The sequence below is a fragment of the Terrapene carolina genome, unplaced genomic scaffold (genome assembly GCF_002925995.2).
Source record: "Terrapene carolina triunguis isolate 2854851 unplaced genomic scaffold, T_m_triunguis-2.0 Scaffold84, whole genome shotgun sequence".
Classification (NCBI taxonomy): Eukaryota; Metazoa; Chordata; order Testudines; family Emydidae; genus Terrapene; species Terrapene triunguis.
Window position 1 is genome coordinate 36,954,482 of NW_020664435.1, and position 14,418 is coordinate 36,968,899.

The 14,418-nt window shown below is 41.2% G+C and overlaps 1 protein-coding gene across 1 annotated transcript in view; it reads left to right on the plus strand.

Moving 5' to 3' along the window:
- Positions 1–996: 996 nt before the first annotated feature.
- The window catches only part of LOC112102189 (macrophage mannose receptor 1-like), an 80,798-nt gene continuing 67,376 nt past the window's right edge, over positions 997–14,418 (plus strand). The window contains exons 1-4 of the mRNA XM_026649475.1: positions 997–1,194; positions 6,996–7,397; positions 8,886–9,059; positions 14,172–14,336. Coding sequence (XP_026505260.1) covers positions 1,134–1,194; positions 6,996–7,397; positions 8,886–9,059; positions 14,172–14,336 — 802 coding nt within the window. The 5' untranslated portion in view covers positions 997–1,133. The remainder of the gene's footprint in view (positions 1,195–6,995; positions 7,398–8,885; positions 9,060–14,171; positions 14,337–14,418) is intronic.

Consider the following 14,418-nt stretch of genomic DNA (forward strand, 5'->3'; position numbering starts at 1 on the left):
CACTTTGGATAAATAATCAGTCACTGGGCCAGAGAGAGAGAGCAAGCGGAGAATGCCTCTGTGGTCTGGTGGTTAGAGCACTCATCCAGCCTGTAGGAAACCCAGGATCCTGTCCCCCTGCTCCAATGCCTATTTATTTTCTCCCAAAATGGCATTCCATTTTGAATTACCTCTTTTAATTTCTAAATGTGTTTTGGTTTTTTTCTTTTGTCCCCTATTTCCCTCTTAAATTCCTTCATTAGCTAGATCCTACTGGCTATTGCCCCCAACAAAGCAAAGAAATGTCAACTTTTATCAGGGTTGCTAAGAGAATTGCTGGGTCAAGGGGAGTGTAGACGCCCCAGAGCCTTTCGTACCATCTCTACATTCTCCTCCCTACTGCTTCCCGATGTCCTGCCTGTTTATGCTTCGGTATCACCCCATATATGCTGTGGTACATACACACACTTCACTTTTGCTGAGTGAACCTCTCAATTTTTAATTTTTTTTAACATTTCACTTTTCAGCTGTGTTGTAATGTTCCTGTGCTACTAGGAAACATGCAGTTTAGAAGCAAATCTTTTCACACTCCAAGTATATCTATATACTATTAAAGGAGAGGAAGAGATATTTGATATTCTGTCTAAAAATCCTATATTACAGCCATTTCTATATTCAGGAGTAATGAGATTACAAGTCAGCATAGTGAGTATGTATTTGAAGTTTAAGGTTTAGCTGTGAAGGCAGGGGGAAAAATCTGCTCTTTCACTGCTGGTTGGACACTTCATGCTCACTAGTATCCTCTTTTGAGGGCTGATTTACTTGGAAAATCACTAACAAAGTCCCTGAAAAACTGCCCTCATCTGTCATCACTTTATCACCTGCTTTTCTGTTGGAGACTCTTCCCTCAGCAGAGAAATTAGCTTAGGAAAGCAAAGTTTGAACTGTGAATTCCTGTTATTTCAAAACACCCCATGTGACAGGATATTTCCTTATCATTTAGAGCACAGAGCTTTCCCCTGATCCATCAGCCCTTCACAAGTGCTGAGGACCTGCTACCTGGCTCACTTCAGAAATATCCTCATGATAGAAACTAATCACAGTTCTTCATCTTTCATTTTGGTGGCGGGGAAGAAAATAATCAAACATTTGTGATGACTCTCTCCCTGCTCCTGGTTTTTCTCTCTCTCATTCAGAGTGCCTTTCAGCTGCTGGGTAAGTGTCTGCTCTGTCTGTGCTGTGAATGTGGATGTTGGTGTGAAAGTGCATCTGTTCTCATGCTTTAAGACACACTTTGTGTTGCAGAGGCTGATCATTCTCTATTTATCAGCCTTGATGTACACATTTTAAACTAATGTGGTGGAATTGTTTGCCCCTCTCGCTGTGATCTGTGGAATCCTCTATCAGGTGAAGGAGAGGATTCACATGCACAGCAGTGATGAGCAGGAGCAGAGCTGGGTGGAGGGGCAGAGACAGAGACTCTTGAAAAGACTCCTTATGGGGGAAACAGTTAGAAGCAGTTGTGACCCTGTTGGAGTGTGGACAGTATAATATGCCCCTTCCTATTCAGAGGAGCCATTAGTTGCAAGTCATGTACACAGCTCTGCTGCCACTGCTTTGCTGCTTCTTAAAGCAATAAAACAATAGCTTATTTTGGAGTTCTGGAGACCCCTCTTCTATGCCCTCCTCCATTATCCCCCCCCCCCAAATGTCCTGCTGTCTCTACAAGCTACTCCCTCAGCCGCTTCTCCTGTTCTGCCCTCTTGAGTGTCTGCCCCCCTTCTCTTTCCTCTCTTGGTGCTCTAGCTGCACTCTTGTCTCCACAGCACTGAGGGACCAAGGAGGAAATGCCTCTGGATTTCTGAGAGGTTTGGGCCTAGCATCTTGTAACTTTTAGCCCAGCAGGTAGAGTCACAACTTCAAGGCACCTCTTTCCTCTGCTCTCTGACCTGTTCTTCACTGAAGAAGCTCCTCTCTCACACCCTATGCATTGGCTAAAATATTTCCTTTATTTTCCTACCTCTAGAGTTGTTCTTTCTATCCCAGTCTCTCAGTGATACAGAAGCAGAGTCCCTTCTTTTCCAGTCTGTGCCAAGCTAAGAATTTGAATGGCTTCAGATAGATCAAGCAGCTACGTGCTTGTCGGAGCCTCTCACCAGCAAAGCACAATTCTGATTTCCATTAGCAAGCCACTTCTTTGACTAGATCTGTGACCTCTGTGGGATGTGACACTAAATACTGTGGGCCTAATTCTCATATCAGTTGCACTGGTTTTATACTGGTGTAACTTTACAGAAGTCAGTGGCGTTACTGCTGATTTATACTGGGTCAGAAAGGTCAGTTGCTTACCTGACTTTGTCCAGTGGTAGAATCCAGACTTACCCCTGAATCACACCACAGAGGGGATTCGTGCCTAAATAATGTGCTGTAGGGATATGTGGTGATCTCTGACTTAGCTGGCTGGATATTTTTCAGCAGGTGGATTTGGGGTGGGATGGGGGAGTTTGGTGCTGTTTTTGTTTTTTAAAACCTGGCTATATCTACCAGGTTTATTAGCAGCACAACTCAAAACACACACAAAAAGGGGATTCAGAGGTAACAACAGAGGACCAGAGGTCCTCCAGCTTTCAAAAGTGGAGGAACCCTATTTTGTGTAAGCCTCCCACTACTTTGTGAATGATCACAGTTTTGTGTAAATTAATATATTTGTGGTTAGATATTGATATATGTTTGGCTGCATATGTGTGTTCCCTCTGTGTGCCACCCCAGCCTTGTGCGGACAGCTGGCACAGCAGGCCTTGAGCGAACTGCCCAATGACCACATGATCTGTTAAGGGATGAAGGCACCCAGCCAGGTTTATTGTCGATGAAACATGGTACTAGTATCCTGCAGAGTCTACCTAACCACTAATACATGTAAGCCAGTAACAATGGACCAGCTCAGTGAATGGCAGGACTTTCCATTCCTCTTTAGGCCAGACAAAGATACTCCCTCTGAGATACATCTTTATACCCCGATACAAACAAGGTAGTACTGCTCCTCTGACATAGTTAGTTACTGCCCCCTGACATGGCTAGTTATCACCCATCACCTCATACATGTTGGTTCAATCAAAACATCTCTATTGCATACTGCCATTCTGACCTTGTCTTTTAGGAGGGGTCAGTGTGTTCCTGTTATCCTTGGTGAATGTTTTTGTACCATCTTGATATTGGGATGTTCTGGTACCACTTGATATCGGGATGTGTTTGCGTGAGTACTCTGTGACTAGCACTTCTTAGGAATGTGTATTTCTGCAGTATCAGCCCTGTTCTTGCCAGATTCTGTGAGCAGGTCCTGCCTTATACCAGGCCTCTGATACAAGGGCTTATGGTCTTAGGCTCTTTTCCTACTACAATCTTTAACGCTGAAAATCTAGGCAGGTTGCATCCACTCCCTTAACTCCCCAACAAAGTCTTCACTGACCCATTGGCTGCTTGGGCCTGTCCAGTTTGAGAACTACTATAGTACAGCCTTATTTAAATAGTAGGGCTGTCAAGCGATTAAAAAAATAATTAATTAGTTAAACAATAATAGAATATCATTTATTTAAATATTTTGTATGTTTTCTATATTTTCAAATATATTTATTTCAGTTACAACACAGAATACAAACTATACAGTGCTCATTTTATATTTATTTTTTATTACAAGTATTTGCACTGTAAAAAAAATAGAAATCGTATTTTTCAATTCCCCTAATGCAAGTACTAAAGTGCAATCTCTTTATCATGAAAGTTGAACTTACAAATGTAGAATTATGTACAAAAAAAAACTGCATTGAAAAATAAACAATGTAAAATTTTAGAGACTGCATGTCCACTCAGTCCTACTTCAGCCAATCGCTCAGACAAACAAGTTTGGTTACAATTTGCAGGAGATAATGCTGCCCGCTTCTTGTTTACAATGTCACCTGAAAGTGAGAACAGGCGTTCACATGGCACTGTTGTAGCCAGTGCCGCAAGACATTTACATGCCAGATGCACTAAAGATTCATATGTCCCTTCATGCTTCAGCCACCATTCCAGAGGAATGACTATTGATTTCAAATAAGGATTCAGGAAAAGAAGAGGGGTGTTTCAATTGTAAACATTGCATATACCAGTTTACAATAACACTGGGTTAGCTGCTAATACAAAAGCATAATAAAATAATTTATCACTAGTGATGATACGTATACATTTCCTTGTATTGTCTGGAAGTATAACTAATTGGCAAAAGGCAGCAGTTTGTCTCCAGTGCTCATCAGTTTTATGCGGCTTCCTAACGAGTTGGAAGCCAGAGGACAAGAGAAGGAAACCAAAGAATGGATGAGATAAGTCCAGGTCAGCTTTTTCATTGAAACAGCAGGTTATTCATCTCCGGGTTATCCTTCCTCAGAAGAGTATAATCACTTACACCTTGGAGTCTCAACAAAAAATATAATACAATATATTTTGGAGCTAACCTGGCACCCCCCAAAGTATTTGCAACTTGTCTAATTAATTTTCTTTACAATTATTTTATTCAACAATTACCAATTACCCTGAATGCCTCAAGTCATAAAAATTAATGTGTCTCTTTCTTTCTGCATATCTGAAAGGGCATTTTAAGTACTGTACCAGCTTTGAGTTACGTCACTAACCATCAGACTGAACTGTTAAACAGGACAATACCATTTTAAAATTCATGTTCAATGGATCAAGGGTGACAAACTCTTGAGCTGTGGGCCAGATCTGCCTAGCTGGATATAGTCTACGGGTCTCCATGATGGATTTAGATGTAATGTAAAGATGTAATGGGGGATGGAAGGAGAAGGAAATCTTTAACTGCTATTGTTGTGGAGGAAACCTTGAAAATGCGAACTGAGTGTGAACCTATGCATAAGGCCCTTTGTTTTCCATTTTTACTGATTTCTACTGAAAATTTCCCAGGTTTTACAAAAGCCTTTATTTGTTTCTTTGGTTAAAGTAACCAAACAATCTTCACCCGAATTTTGGAAGTTCTGACCCAGCTCCCTATTTGGTAGCTGCCATCTCTCCTTCTGGAGCAGGAGCCAGCCCAGAAGTGGAAGAGGTGCAGGAGGCAAGGGTGCCTTCCCCTCATGCTGTTTCCTCCTCTTCTTCCATCTCCAATCCCACTCTGGAAGAGTGGCAGCAGCTTAGTAACCTGAATGGCCCAGGTTACCAAGCCGCCATCTCTCCTTCCAGAGCAGGTCAGAAGCACAGAACAAGTCGAGTGCTGCTGCTGTCAATCTCATGCCCACCACGTACACATTACTGGCTTCAGGGCCAGCTTTAGAAAGTACGGGGCCCGATTCAAATAGTTTTGATGGGGCCCCGACAGGGATGACTCACCCGGCGGTGCTCCGGGTCTTCGGCGGCACTTCGGCGGCAGGTCCTTCACTTGCTCCGGGTCTTCGGTGGCACTGAAGGACATGGCCCCGATCCCCCGACCGGAGCCCCGGGAGGAGCGCGGCGAAACCCCTGGCCCCAATCCCCCGGCCGGAGCAGCGGGCGGAGCGCGGCGAAACCCCTGGCCCCGATCCCCCGGGCGGAGCGCGGCGAAACCCCCGGCCCCGATCCACGGAACGGAGCAGCAGGCGGAGTGCGGCGAAACCCTCGGCCCCACTCCCCCAGCCAGAGCGCCGGGAGGAGCATGGTGAAACCCCTAGCCCCCCTCCCCCGGGAGAATCGGGGCCAAGGGTTTCGCCGCGCTCCTCCCGGCACTCCAGCCACAGGATTGGGGCCGGGGGTTTCTCTGCGCTCTTCCCGGCGCTCTGGCCGGGGGAGCGGGGCCCGGCGCTCTGGCTGGGGGAGTGGGGCCAGGGGGTTTGCCGCTTAAATGCCGCCAAAGACCCAGAGTGAGTGAAGGACCCGCCGTTGAGTGAGTAAAAATTAAAAAGGTGCCTAAGTTAAGTGCTCTTCTAGGCGCGGGCGCGGGGCCCTCTTAGGCATGGGGCCCGATTCGGGGGAATCGGCCTAAAGCCGGCCCTGACTGGCTTTATAGCTAGCTTGGATAGTTATGAACATTCAAAGCAAATAAAAGTCCTTTAACTACTTTTTGAGCTAAAATGGGTTGGAAATGAAAAACTGCATCTGACTATGTTTCAGAACATAAGGGATTTTTTTGAACGTTGGGAAAAAAAACAGGAGAAGAGCGTGATATTACCCAGAAAACTGTGAAGTTAATGTTTTGTCACCAATTTCCAAAAAAAATTCTGGAACAATAGCTCAGGGAGGTGTTAATGACGGTACCCTGTGGTGATAGCTAACAGCGTTGACGTTTTAACTATTTCATTCTGTGTGAAAGCATGTGGGAAAGGAGGGTGTCGGGGGGGGGGGGGAATCACAGATCTGCACAATTTACTGGAGTGATATATCATTTGGGCACCATTAGTGGCTGATATTTGGCAGGTACAACCACTCCTCCCACGCCCATTAAAGAAGGAAGCCCAGGGACTCTAGCGTAGATTGTCAGGGCATCAGACCTCCCCCACCCAAGGGGAAGCCAGGGCCATGGAGTCCATGAGTACTTTCAAACCCCACTGAATGGGAGCAATCTCAGGGAGCCCAGAGATTGTGCACAATCAGATTTTGAAGAGCTGCGCAATCTATAGTGCGTGGTGCATGGCTTTTAATGACTCCTGTGATCTCAGCTTTTGATTTTTTTTTATTTTTTCCCTCTTCCAGTTTGACTGCTGATTTAGGTCTCAGGGGGTCTGATTCTCCATTGCCTTGCATATTTTGTATTGTCATTTACACATATGCGCAAAATGTGTAAAATCAGAATTAGTAGCATTTTGCGCACACGTTGAATAGGGGAAATGACTACTTAAGGTGCAGGGCAGTAGAGAATCATTCCTAGTTTAACTGAACAGTAGGTAGGACTTAACCCACAGTCAAGCATCAAAAGGCCCTTGCTTGAGTCAACAAACCCTTACGTCTACCTAAAATCATCCCCATGCAATATTATTGTTCTTTTTTTTGTTTTATAGATACCAAACTATTTTTAATATACAATGAAGACCACAAGCGCTGTGTAGAAGTTCAGAGTTCTAGTTCAGTTACAACTGCGAATTGCAACCAGGACAATAAGTCTCAAAAATTCAGGTGGGTCTCTGATCACCAACTGATGAGTGTATCATTGAAGTTATGCTTAGGAGTACCATCAAAGAAAGACTGGGTTCCGATCACTTTGTATCCATGTGATAAGGCAAGTGAACTCCAAAAATGGGAATGCAGAAATGAGACCCTTTTTGCAATCCAAGGCGAAGATTTATTTTTCAACTATGGCAACAAACAGGAAAAGAATCTTATGCTCTACAAGGGATCAGGAATATGGAGTAAGTGGAAGATCTATGGAACCACAGATGATTTGTGCTCCCGGTTCTATGAAGGTAATGCTCTGAAAATTAATCTCTTCATTCTGAACTAATTTCTTAGTGTAACTATTAGAACATTTTGATGCCTATTAATTTTTGTAGTCTTGTAACTGTTCAGTGAGCAGAACTCCCAATGAAATCAACAGGAGTTTTGAGAAGGGTCCATTTATTACAGAATTGGGCTCTACTAGTGAACTGACCTTCCAAAAAAGCAATTCTGTCGAATAGTAGCACTAATTACACAAGATAAGAATATAACTATACAAATACAGTATATAATGCTCCTGTTATTTGTACGTGTGTTGGACCCTGTACAGAAACACTGAGAATGCAAACTCAATCACTGTTATGTAGACATTCCCTCTTTGGGAATAAATATAGAAATATGCTGTGTTTATCTTGGAGTTTGTGTAACTGTTCATCTGTTCAGTTCCTGGACACTGAAAATTACTGGCTCATTACTTGAGGCAGTTCCCAGAGCTGATGTTTGTGGAATATGTAAATTAACTGGATATTTTAAGGAATTTAATTGTACAATGTTTTTGTTGATATAAATATATAAAATAATTGTGGCTGCTTCTTTAGGATTTTTTTTTAACACGTGAATTATTATGGGTCAGACTCTGATCAGAGGAAGGAGGCATGTAAGAAGCTGCCCTTTCACAGTTTGCCCCAGCGCTGGCTGATTGCAGTAGCACTCCCTAGGCCAGGGGCAGAATTAAAGCCCAAGGGAGAACGTTGCTCGAAAGCAGGCAGGAAGGAGCTGAGGTTATGCCCTCATCATCCCTATGCACTTGACCACTGGTATCTCAAGTGTACACCAGGATGCTCTGAGACAGATTATACTTCCTGAGAAACAGTCTCTCCCAGTACTCCCCCATGGATAATGTTGCTCTGTACCTCCCCCAACACAGGGCTGTGTGCAAATCACACACCCACCAGCCCTGTAGTATTCATTTAGTTTAGTAAGCCAAATCCTGCAGTCCTTTCCAGGCAAAACTCCTTCAGAAATGAATGGGAATTTTATATAAGGATAACAGAATTTGGGCCATTGTTATGTATAGGCCCTTCCAGTTCATCAATGCATGTATTCTCCCCAACTACTATAGTCAATAACTGAATTGGTTCATAGAACATGTATTTTGTGTTACAGAAGTACAGTAATGATATTCTTAACTGGTGGTAATGCCTCAGCCCTACTGACTTTTTGTATACTTATTAATACTGTACTCTGAAATTTTAAGATAGGAATGCCTGGTTAATTCTGTTCAATGAACATTTTTAGTTTTTATTGACACTGAGAACTTGTTGAACTGAATTTCATCATAGAAAAGGGGACAGGAAGTTTGAGAATAAGGAAATAGAATGTGGTATTATTGGCAACTCATCGCTTGCACAGATTACATCCTGTGGCACGATGTTCTGTCTACCATATTATAACCACAAACTTGGGCAGACGTGGATTCCATATTTCATATTTTTTTTATTATTCTATCTCCTTAGCTATGTTTACATTGCTAGGAAATGCCAATGGAGCACCCTGCGTATTCCCATTCAAGTATAATAAAAAATGGTATGCTGAGTGTACAGATGATGGTAGGTCAGATGGCTGGCTCTGGTGTGGAACAACTGCAGACTTCGATGCAGACAAAAAATATGGATTTTGTCCACTGAAATGTAAGTTTTGTATGTTTTTTGAGACTTTCTGACACTGTATATTATTTAGCAAACTAATCGTGCAGAAGTCACTCATTTTAATATCTTTACTGTACAATACAAAATTTGAGTCTTGTACATTTTCCACGGCCTTGATGTCCTTTCTAGGGAAGCTTATTAAATACTACATATATGTAGCTAGGACCCAGTTGTAAAACGTACTGCCTCCAACTACACCCATGCAAAATTATGAAAGCATGTATTTGAGCCTGTAGTTATCAGATTTGCCCATATAATAGGGCAATTAAACACAGATACTGTACTCAAGCATGCAAAAGAGTATCTGCATAATTTTGTGCAGCAGAACTAGAAGCTAGGGTGTTGTCTTTTTGTTATAGAAAAAGATGCGATTTAAACCTAAAATGGTGCACAGAGCTTTGCAGAAAACTTCTGTTCAGTGTATTATACTGAAGTGTATTATTACTCAAATACAATATGTCAGATTGCCCGGTGTTTTGTGATCCTGTAAGGAAAAAGCCTATTGCAATGCATAATCACAGTTAAAATAAAGAAGCTTCACTCTAAATTTCCTGACTTTAGTGCAAGTAAAAACCTTAGTTTTTTATTTAAAATAAAAAGCATAAGATAAAACGTATTTATTTAATCAGAACAACACACTTACATTGAATTACTGACATTTTTTTAAAAAAGGCTGAAGTTTCTTCAAACATTTAAAAAAATCATCTTTGTGCTGAGAAAATTTCTCATTTTTATTATCTCAAATGTTAATTGGTAATTGTTTCAAAAGAGTCGCTGAAAAGAGGACTTTAAAAGAAAATGCCCTTTCATCTTTAATTATGATAAAAACAGATAATAAATAAGTAAGTAGATTTTAAAAAAAATAATTCCAAATTGCCACGCTGGATTTCAGAAGTGGATCATTTGGAGAGATAACCAAGTGAGGAACATTACATCTTCTTCTATAAATTTCTATAGGATGATTCAAAAACCTGTTAGAGGGATATCATGCTTTATAGGATTCTGGAGGAATTTCCATAGATCCCTATTTAGTTGTTATCGAACCCTCCTGATTTCAAACTTGGTAATTTCTACAGGACTTGTCCAAAAGGTCCAAAGTCTTTAGAAGGCCTTTATAAACTTGAGACCCTGAAAGATCAGTAGGGTACAAGCTACCTCCTACTCATGAAATCAGCTAGATTTACTGAGCTCTTGTTCCTCTGGTCTGCCTTCTTTCCACTGTGAGGGTGCTCTTCCTTCTTTTGGCCCAGTGCTGAGGGCCCTTTTTCTTTTTTGTGTCCTATCAGTAGAGCTCTAGCTGACCGTAGCCAGAACCAAGAGAAACACCTCTGTGTGGTGCTGGGAAAACTGTGGGCTGTTTATTCTGCCTTGATGACAGAATACAACTAGAATTATTATTTCCGACAGGTTAGGAATTAGGGGGTTCGAATGAAAGCCTCATTTCAGTCTCATTTGTAGCATCATGGCAGTGTTACCATAATAAAGCTAAGACTCTGAGAAAACCACAGCAGTTATAGGTAACCGTGCCTTCTTTCTTTAAAGCACACTGTTCCTCCTCTTGTCTGCCTTGCATAATTTCCTCACATTGCCTTTCAGAAGAAATAATATTTGAAATTATTTTTTCTTCCATGTCAGTAGCAGCTCTCTTAAATTCAGTACCAATAACATTGCGAACCTTAATCCCACTAAAGATGTCACACAGAGCAGGACTCACTTTAGTACGTGTTAACTGTCTAGCATGCTCTAAATAAAACAGACGAGGCAGCGTCTTGAAATTGTTAAAATTGTATTTGGTTCTTTGACATAATTCACGAAAATTCATTCAGATGATTGTTTTTGCAAAGAACTGCATTATGTTGATTGCCTTCATGTTTCCTTCCTGGTTCTTCAGTACTAGCAATTAAATATGATGTTTATTTGTGTGGTATGTTTTAAATAAAGACAGGCCTGAGCTGCAGAATTCATATTCAGATCCAGTTTTGAACTCACTGTTATTGCGTAGTGTTTGGATCTAGGGTTTATATTTGAGCCTATTTCAATCCTATGGGTAGGGATGCTCTTGCCTAATGATTTCTTTGAGCTGTATTAACTCCTTTGTAACAAAACAATTTGATTTGATTTTTTTTTCATCCAGAATAGGCTTTGGCAGAAAATAGTCTTGACAGATTTTTTTCTAAAATGACCCAAAGCCATAGTGGACTGTAAATTGATGATGTTGGGTATCAAAAAAGGTGGTGTTCATGGCAGGTTTAATTATATCTAAAAGCTAAAGAATAATAGTACCACAACAGAGCTTTTTAATTATGGGACAATGTACTCAAATAAGAAAGGGCTATTACTCTGTATTAAACTGCCCTGAGCAGCTGTATAAATTGAATGTATTCAGTGCAAACAACTAAACTATTACACTTTTTCATGTAAATTTAGTGCTCATAAAAAAGATGTTGGCTTGACAGCAATGGAGACAACAACTCTGTTCACAGAACAGGCGGGAACAGGGCAAGCTTGTTGCTATTTCAGACTGGTCTTTCATTGTGTGTGTGTGTGTGTGTGTGTGTGTGTGTGTGTGTGTGTGTGTGTGTGTGTGTGAGAGAGAGAGACGTTTTACAGATAAATGAGACACAATCCCTGCCCCAAGGAACTTAAAATCGAGGTTAGATAAGACATTATGTGGCAGAGCCAGAGAGCACCTCATGCAATGGGGCTTGGGAAGGAGTCTTGTTATATGGTGTAAGGTCATGAGTGGAGCTGGCTGAACAATTAACAATAAGCAATTAATTTTGTGAATTTAGATATCTCTGGATCTACTCACAAATTGTCTGTCAGCGAAATACCTACCACTATTACAGATTTTTTCACTGTTGGCAATTGTTCAGCTGTTTACTGCAAACAAATGTTTAGCCTATGGATTGCTCATGAACAGTTCATTGCAAGTGTATTTGTGATTTGAAACTCATGCTGTATAACTGGTCACTCAAGTCATATGATATTGTTTCTTTTCGTTCATGTGGATGACCTAACATTTATAAACAGTCAGAGGGACCTGATAAATTTATCTGTGTCTTGTATCCTCTCTGTGAGAGGAAAGGGAAGAGCATTTCAAGGGAAGAGAGCTAGGAGATAAGCAGAAGGAAGATTTTAGGACACTTCAGACCTTTTCTTGTTTTCTTTTCTACCTGAGACAGCATTGTGTTTAGCCACATATGTGAATCCCATATATAAAAATAGCTGGGTTCCTTCCTAAATATGGGAGAGATATAGATATAAGCCAAATTTATTGGCCATGTAGCAGAATTGTCTCTCAATTTCCTCTTGTAATGATGCTGCCCATGGTGTGTCTCTAGTAAGCATGCTAACAAAAGTGTCAGTTTTAGTGGTTGTTTTGAGAGTGGTAGCACCTGTATACTGGGAAGTGGACTGAGACCACCGGCTTCCTTTCTATAGACCACTGAGCAGCTGGTAGATGGTAAAATTTTTACTACTATTACTGCTACGGGCTGGAGTTGAACTTGCTATCTTGTGGTGACAGTTTGTGCTATTGATAAGTCCTCCAGGAAAAGTAGAGAGGACACGCTTCCTGTACTCTCTAAATGCAGTCTTTGGTTTCCCACGACACAGTTCCTGTTGGGAGCAGAAACAAAGAAAGTAGCTACACAGGGCAGTAGAAAGTTTGTGACCTGATTTCTGTACATATTTTCTGTTCATAATAAAGGTAACAAATATCTTGACACTGTGGTAATTGTCTTGTAGAAAAGTAGCTGCCAACAGGCCAGAGAATATTAATGCATCTAAAAAAAATTTTAAACGCTTCTTATCGGGTCAAACATATTTTTTGGAAAAAAATAAATAGTAACATCAATTATCTCCATGTTACCTCAAGTCAGTATTCTCTGTGCTCCAGTTCAGGGTGCTTTTTTAAACAGAACAGATTATACCAAAGAGATTATTCCTTCCTGTATTCATAAAACATCTTGGACATGGTCTTGTTTTTAGATACTGATATTAAAATTTGTCATTTTCCAGGAAAATGTATATTGCAACATATATTTTTGTTTCTAGTGTGTCAGGCTAATTTGAAATGAAGCATTTTATGTTATCTGTAGGCTATCAGCTCCAATACAGGGAAAACGTGGAACTGGTTACTGACCTACTGACACTTAACATATATCTCCTTTGTCTTAAGTATTGTTTATTGTAATGCTTTTCTCTGACTCACACACTAAAGTTTTCTGAGCTCTTCTGAGAATAGGAAAAGGAAAAGAACCCTTTCTCTCAACTGTTTCACAGCTTGCAAACAGAGAGCCTCTGATTTATGCTGCAGGAATTTCAGCTCTTTGGACACTTTCTCTTTTCCCATGATCAGCAAATATACAAGTTTCAACTCTTTGAGGCAAGAATTTTAGCACAGTGTAAGGCTCATATTTTATTACTGAAAAGAAGATTCAGTGTGAGAAAATTAAAAGAAGTTAGGTGATGTAGGCCATTAGGCTCTGCTCTGTCCCGTCATCCAGAGGCTTTGTCTTGACTTGGAAAAGTGGTCGAGTTGACGCTCACTTAGCTAACCCCTGCTGGTTAAGCCCAACCTAAACTCAACCTTTTCCCTCCTGTAGATGCAGGCTAACTCCTTTAGCATGGTTTTAGCTGGTCATGTTCAAGCCTAGGCAGGGGCTTTACACTGCCTGAGTAATTGGCTGAGAGTCTAGCCTATTATATGTAATGAGTAGTTCAGTCAACTCTACTGTCCTGGCTTAGCTATGGAATAGCTATAACGCTGTCCTTGGGAGCCAAAAAATCTTACCGCGTTATAGGTGAAACCGCATTATATCGAACTTGCTTTGATCCGCCGGAGTGCGCAGCCCCGCCCCCCCAGAGCACTGCTTTACCGCGATATATCCGAATTCGTGTTATATTGGGTCGCGTTATATCAGGGTAGAGGTGTATATATATTAATACACCTATGATCCTCAGATCATTTTAGATCTGCCTCTGTACTACAACAGTGGTGTTTGTACACTTAGTCTCCATAATTTATTCTATGTTTCATTTGGGTCACTCATAGAAACCAACAATAACATATCTTACTTATCTCTACAGTTACAGGCATTGACACTCTGTGGTATACAGATCCATTGACAGGAGTCCACTACCAGATAAACTCCCAATCAGCCCTAATGTGGCACCAGGCAAGGAAAAGCTGTCAGCAACAGAATGCGGAATTATTAAGTATCACAGAGTTGCATGAGCAAACGTACCTGGCAGGTAGAGTAATCAAATGATTACTACTGCAAATGCAGCAGTTTTTTTAATTCTGTACATTGTAACTATAACACTTGTATAGCAC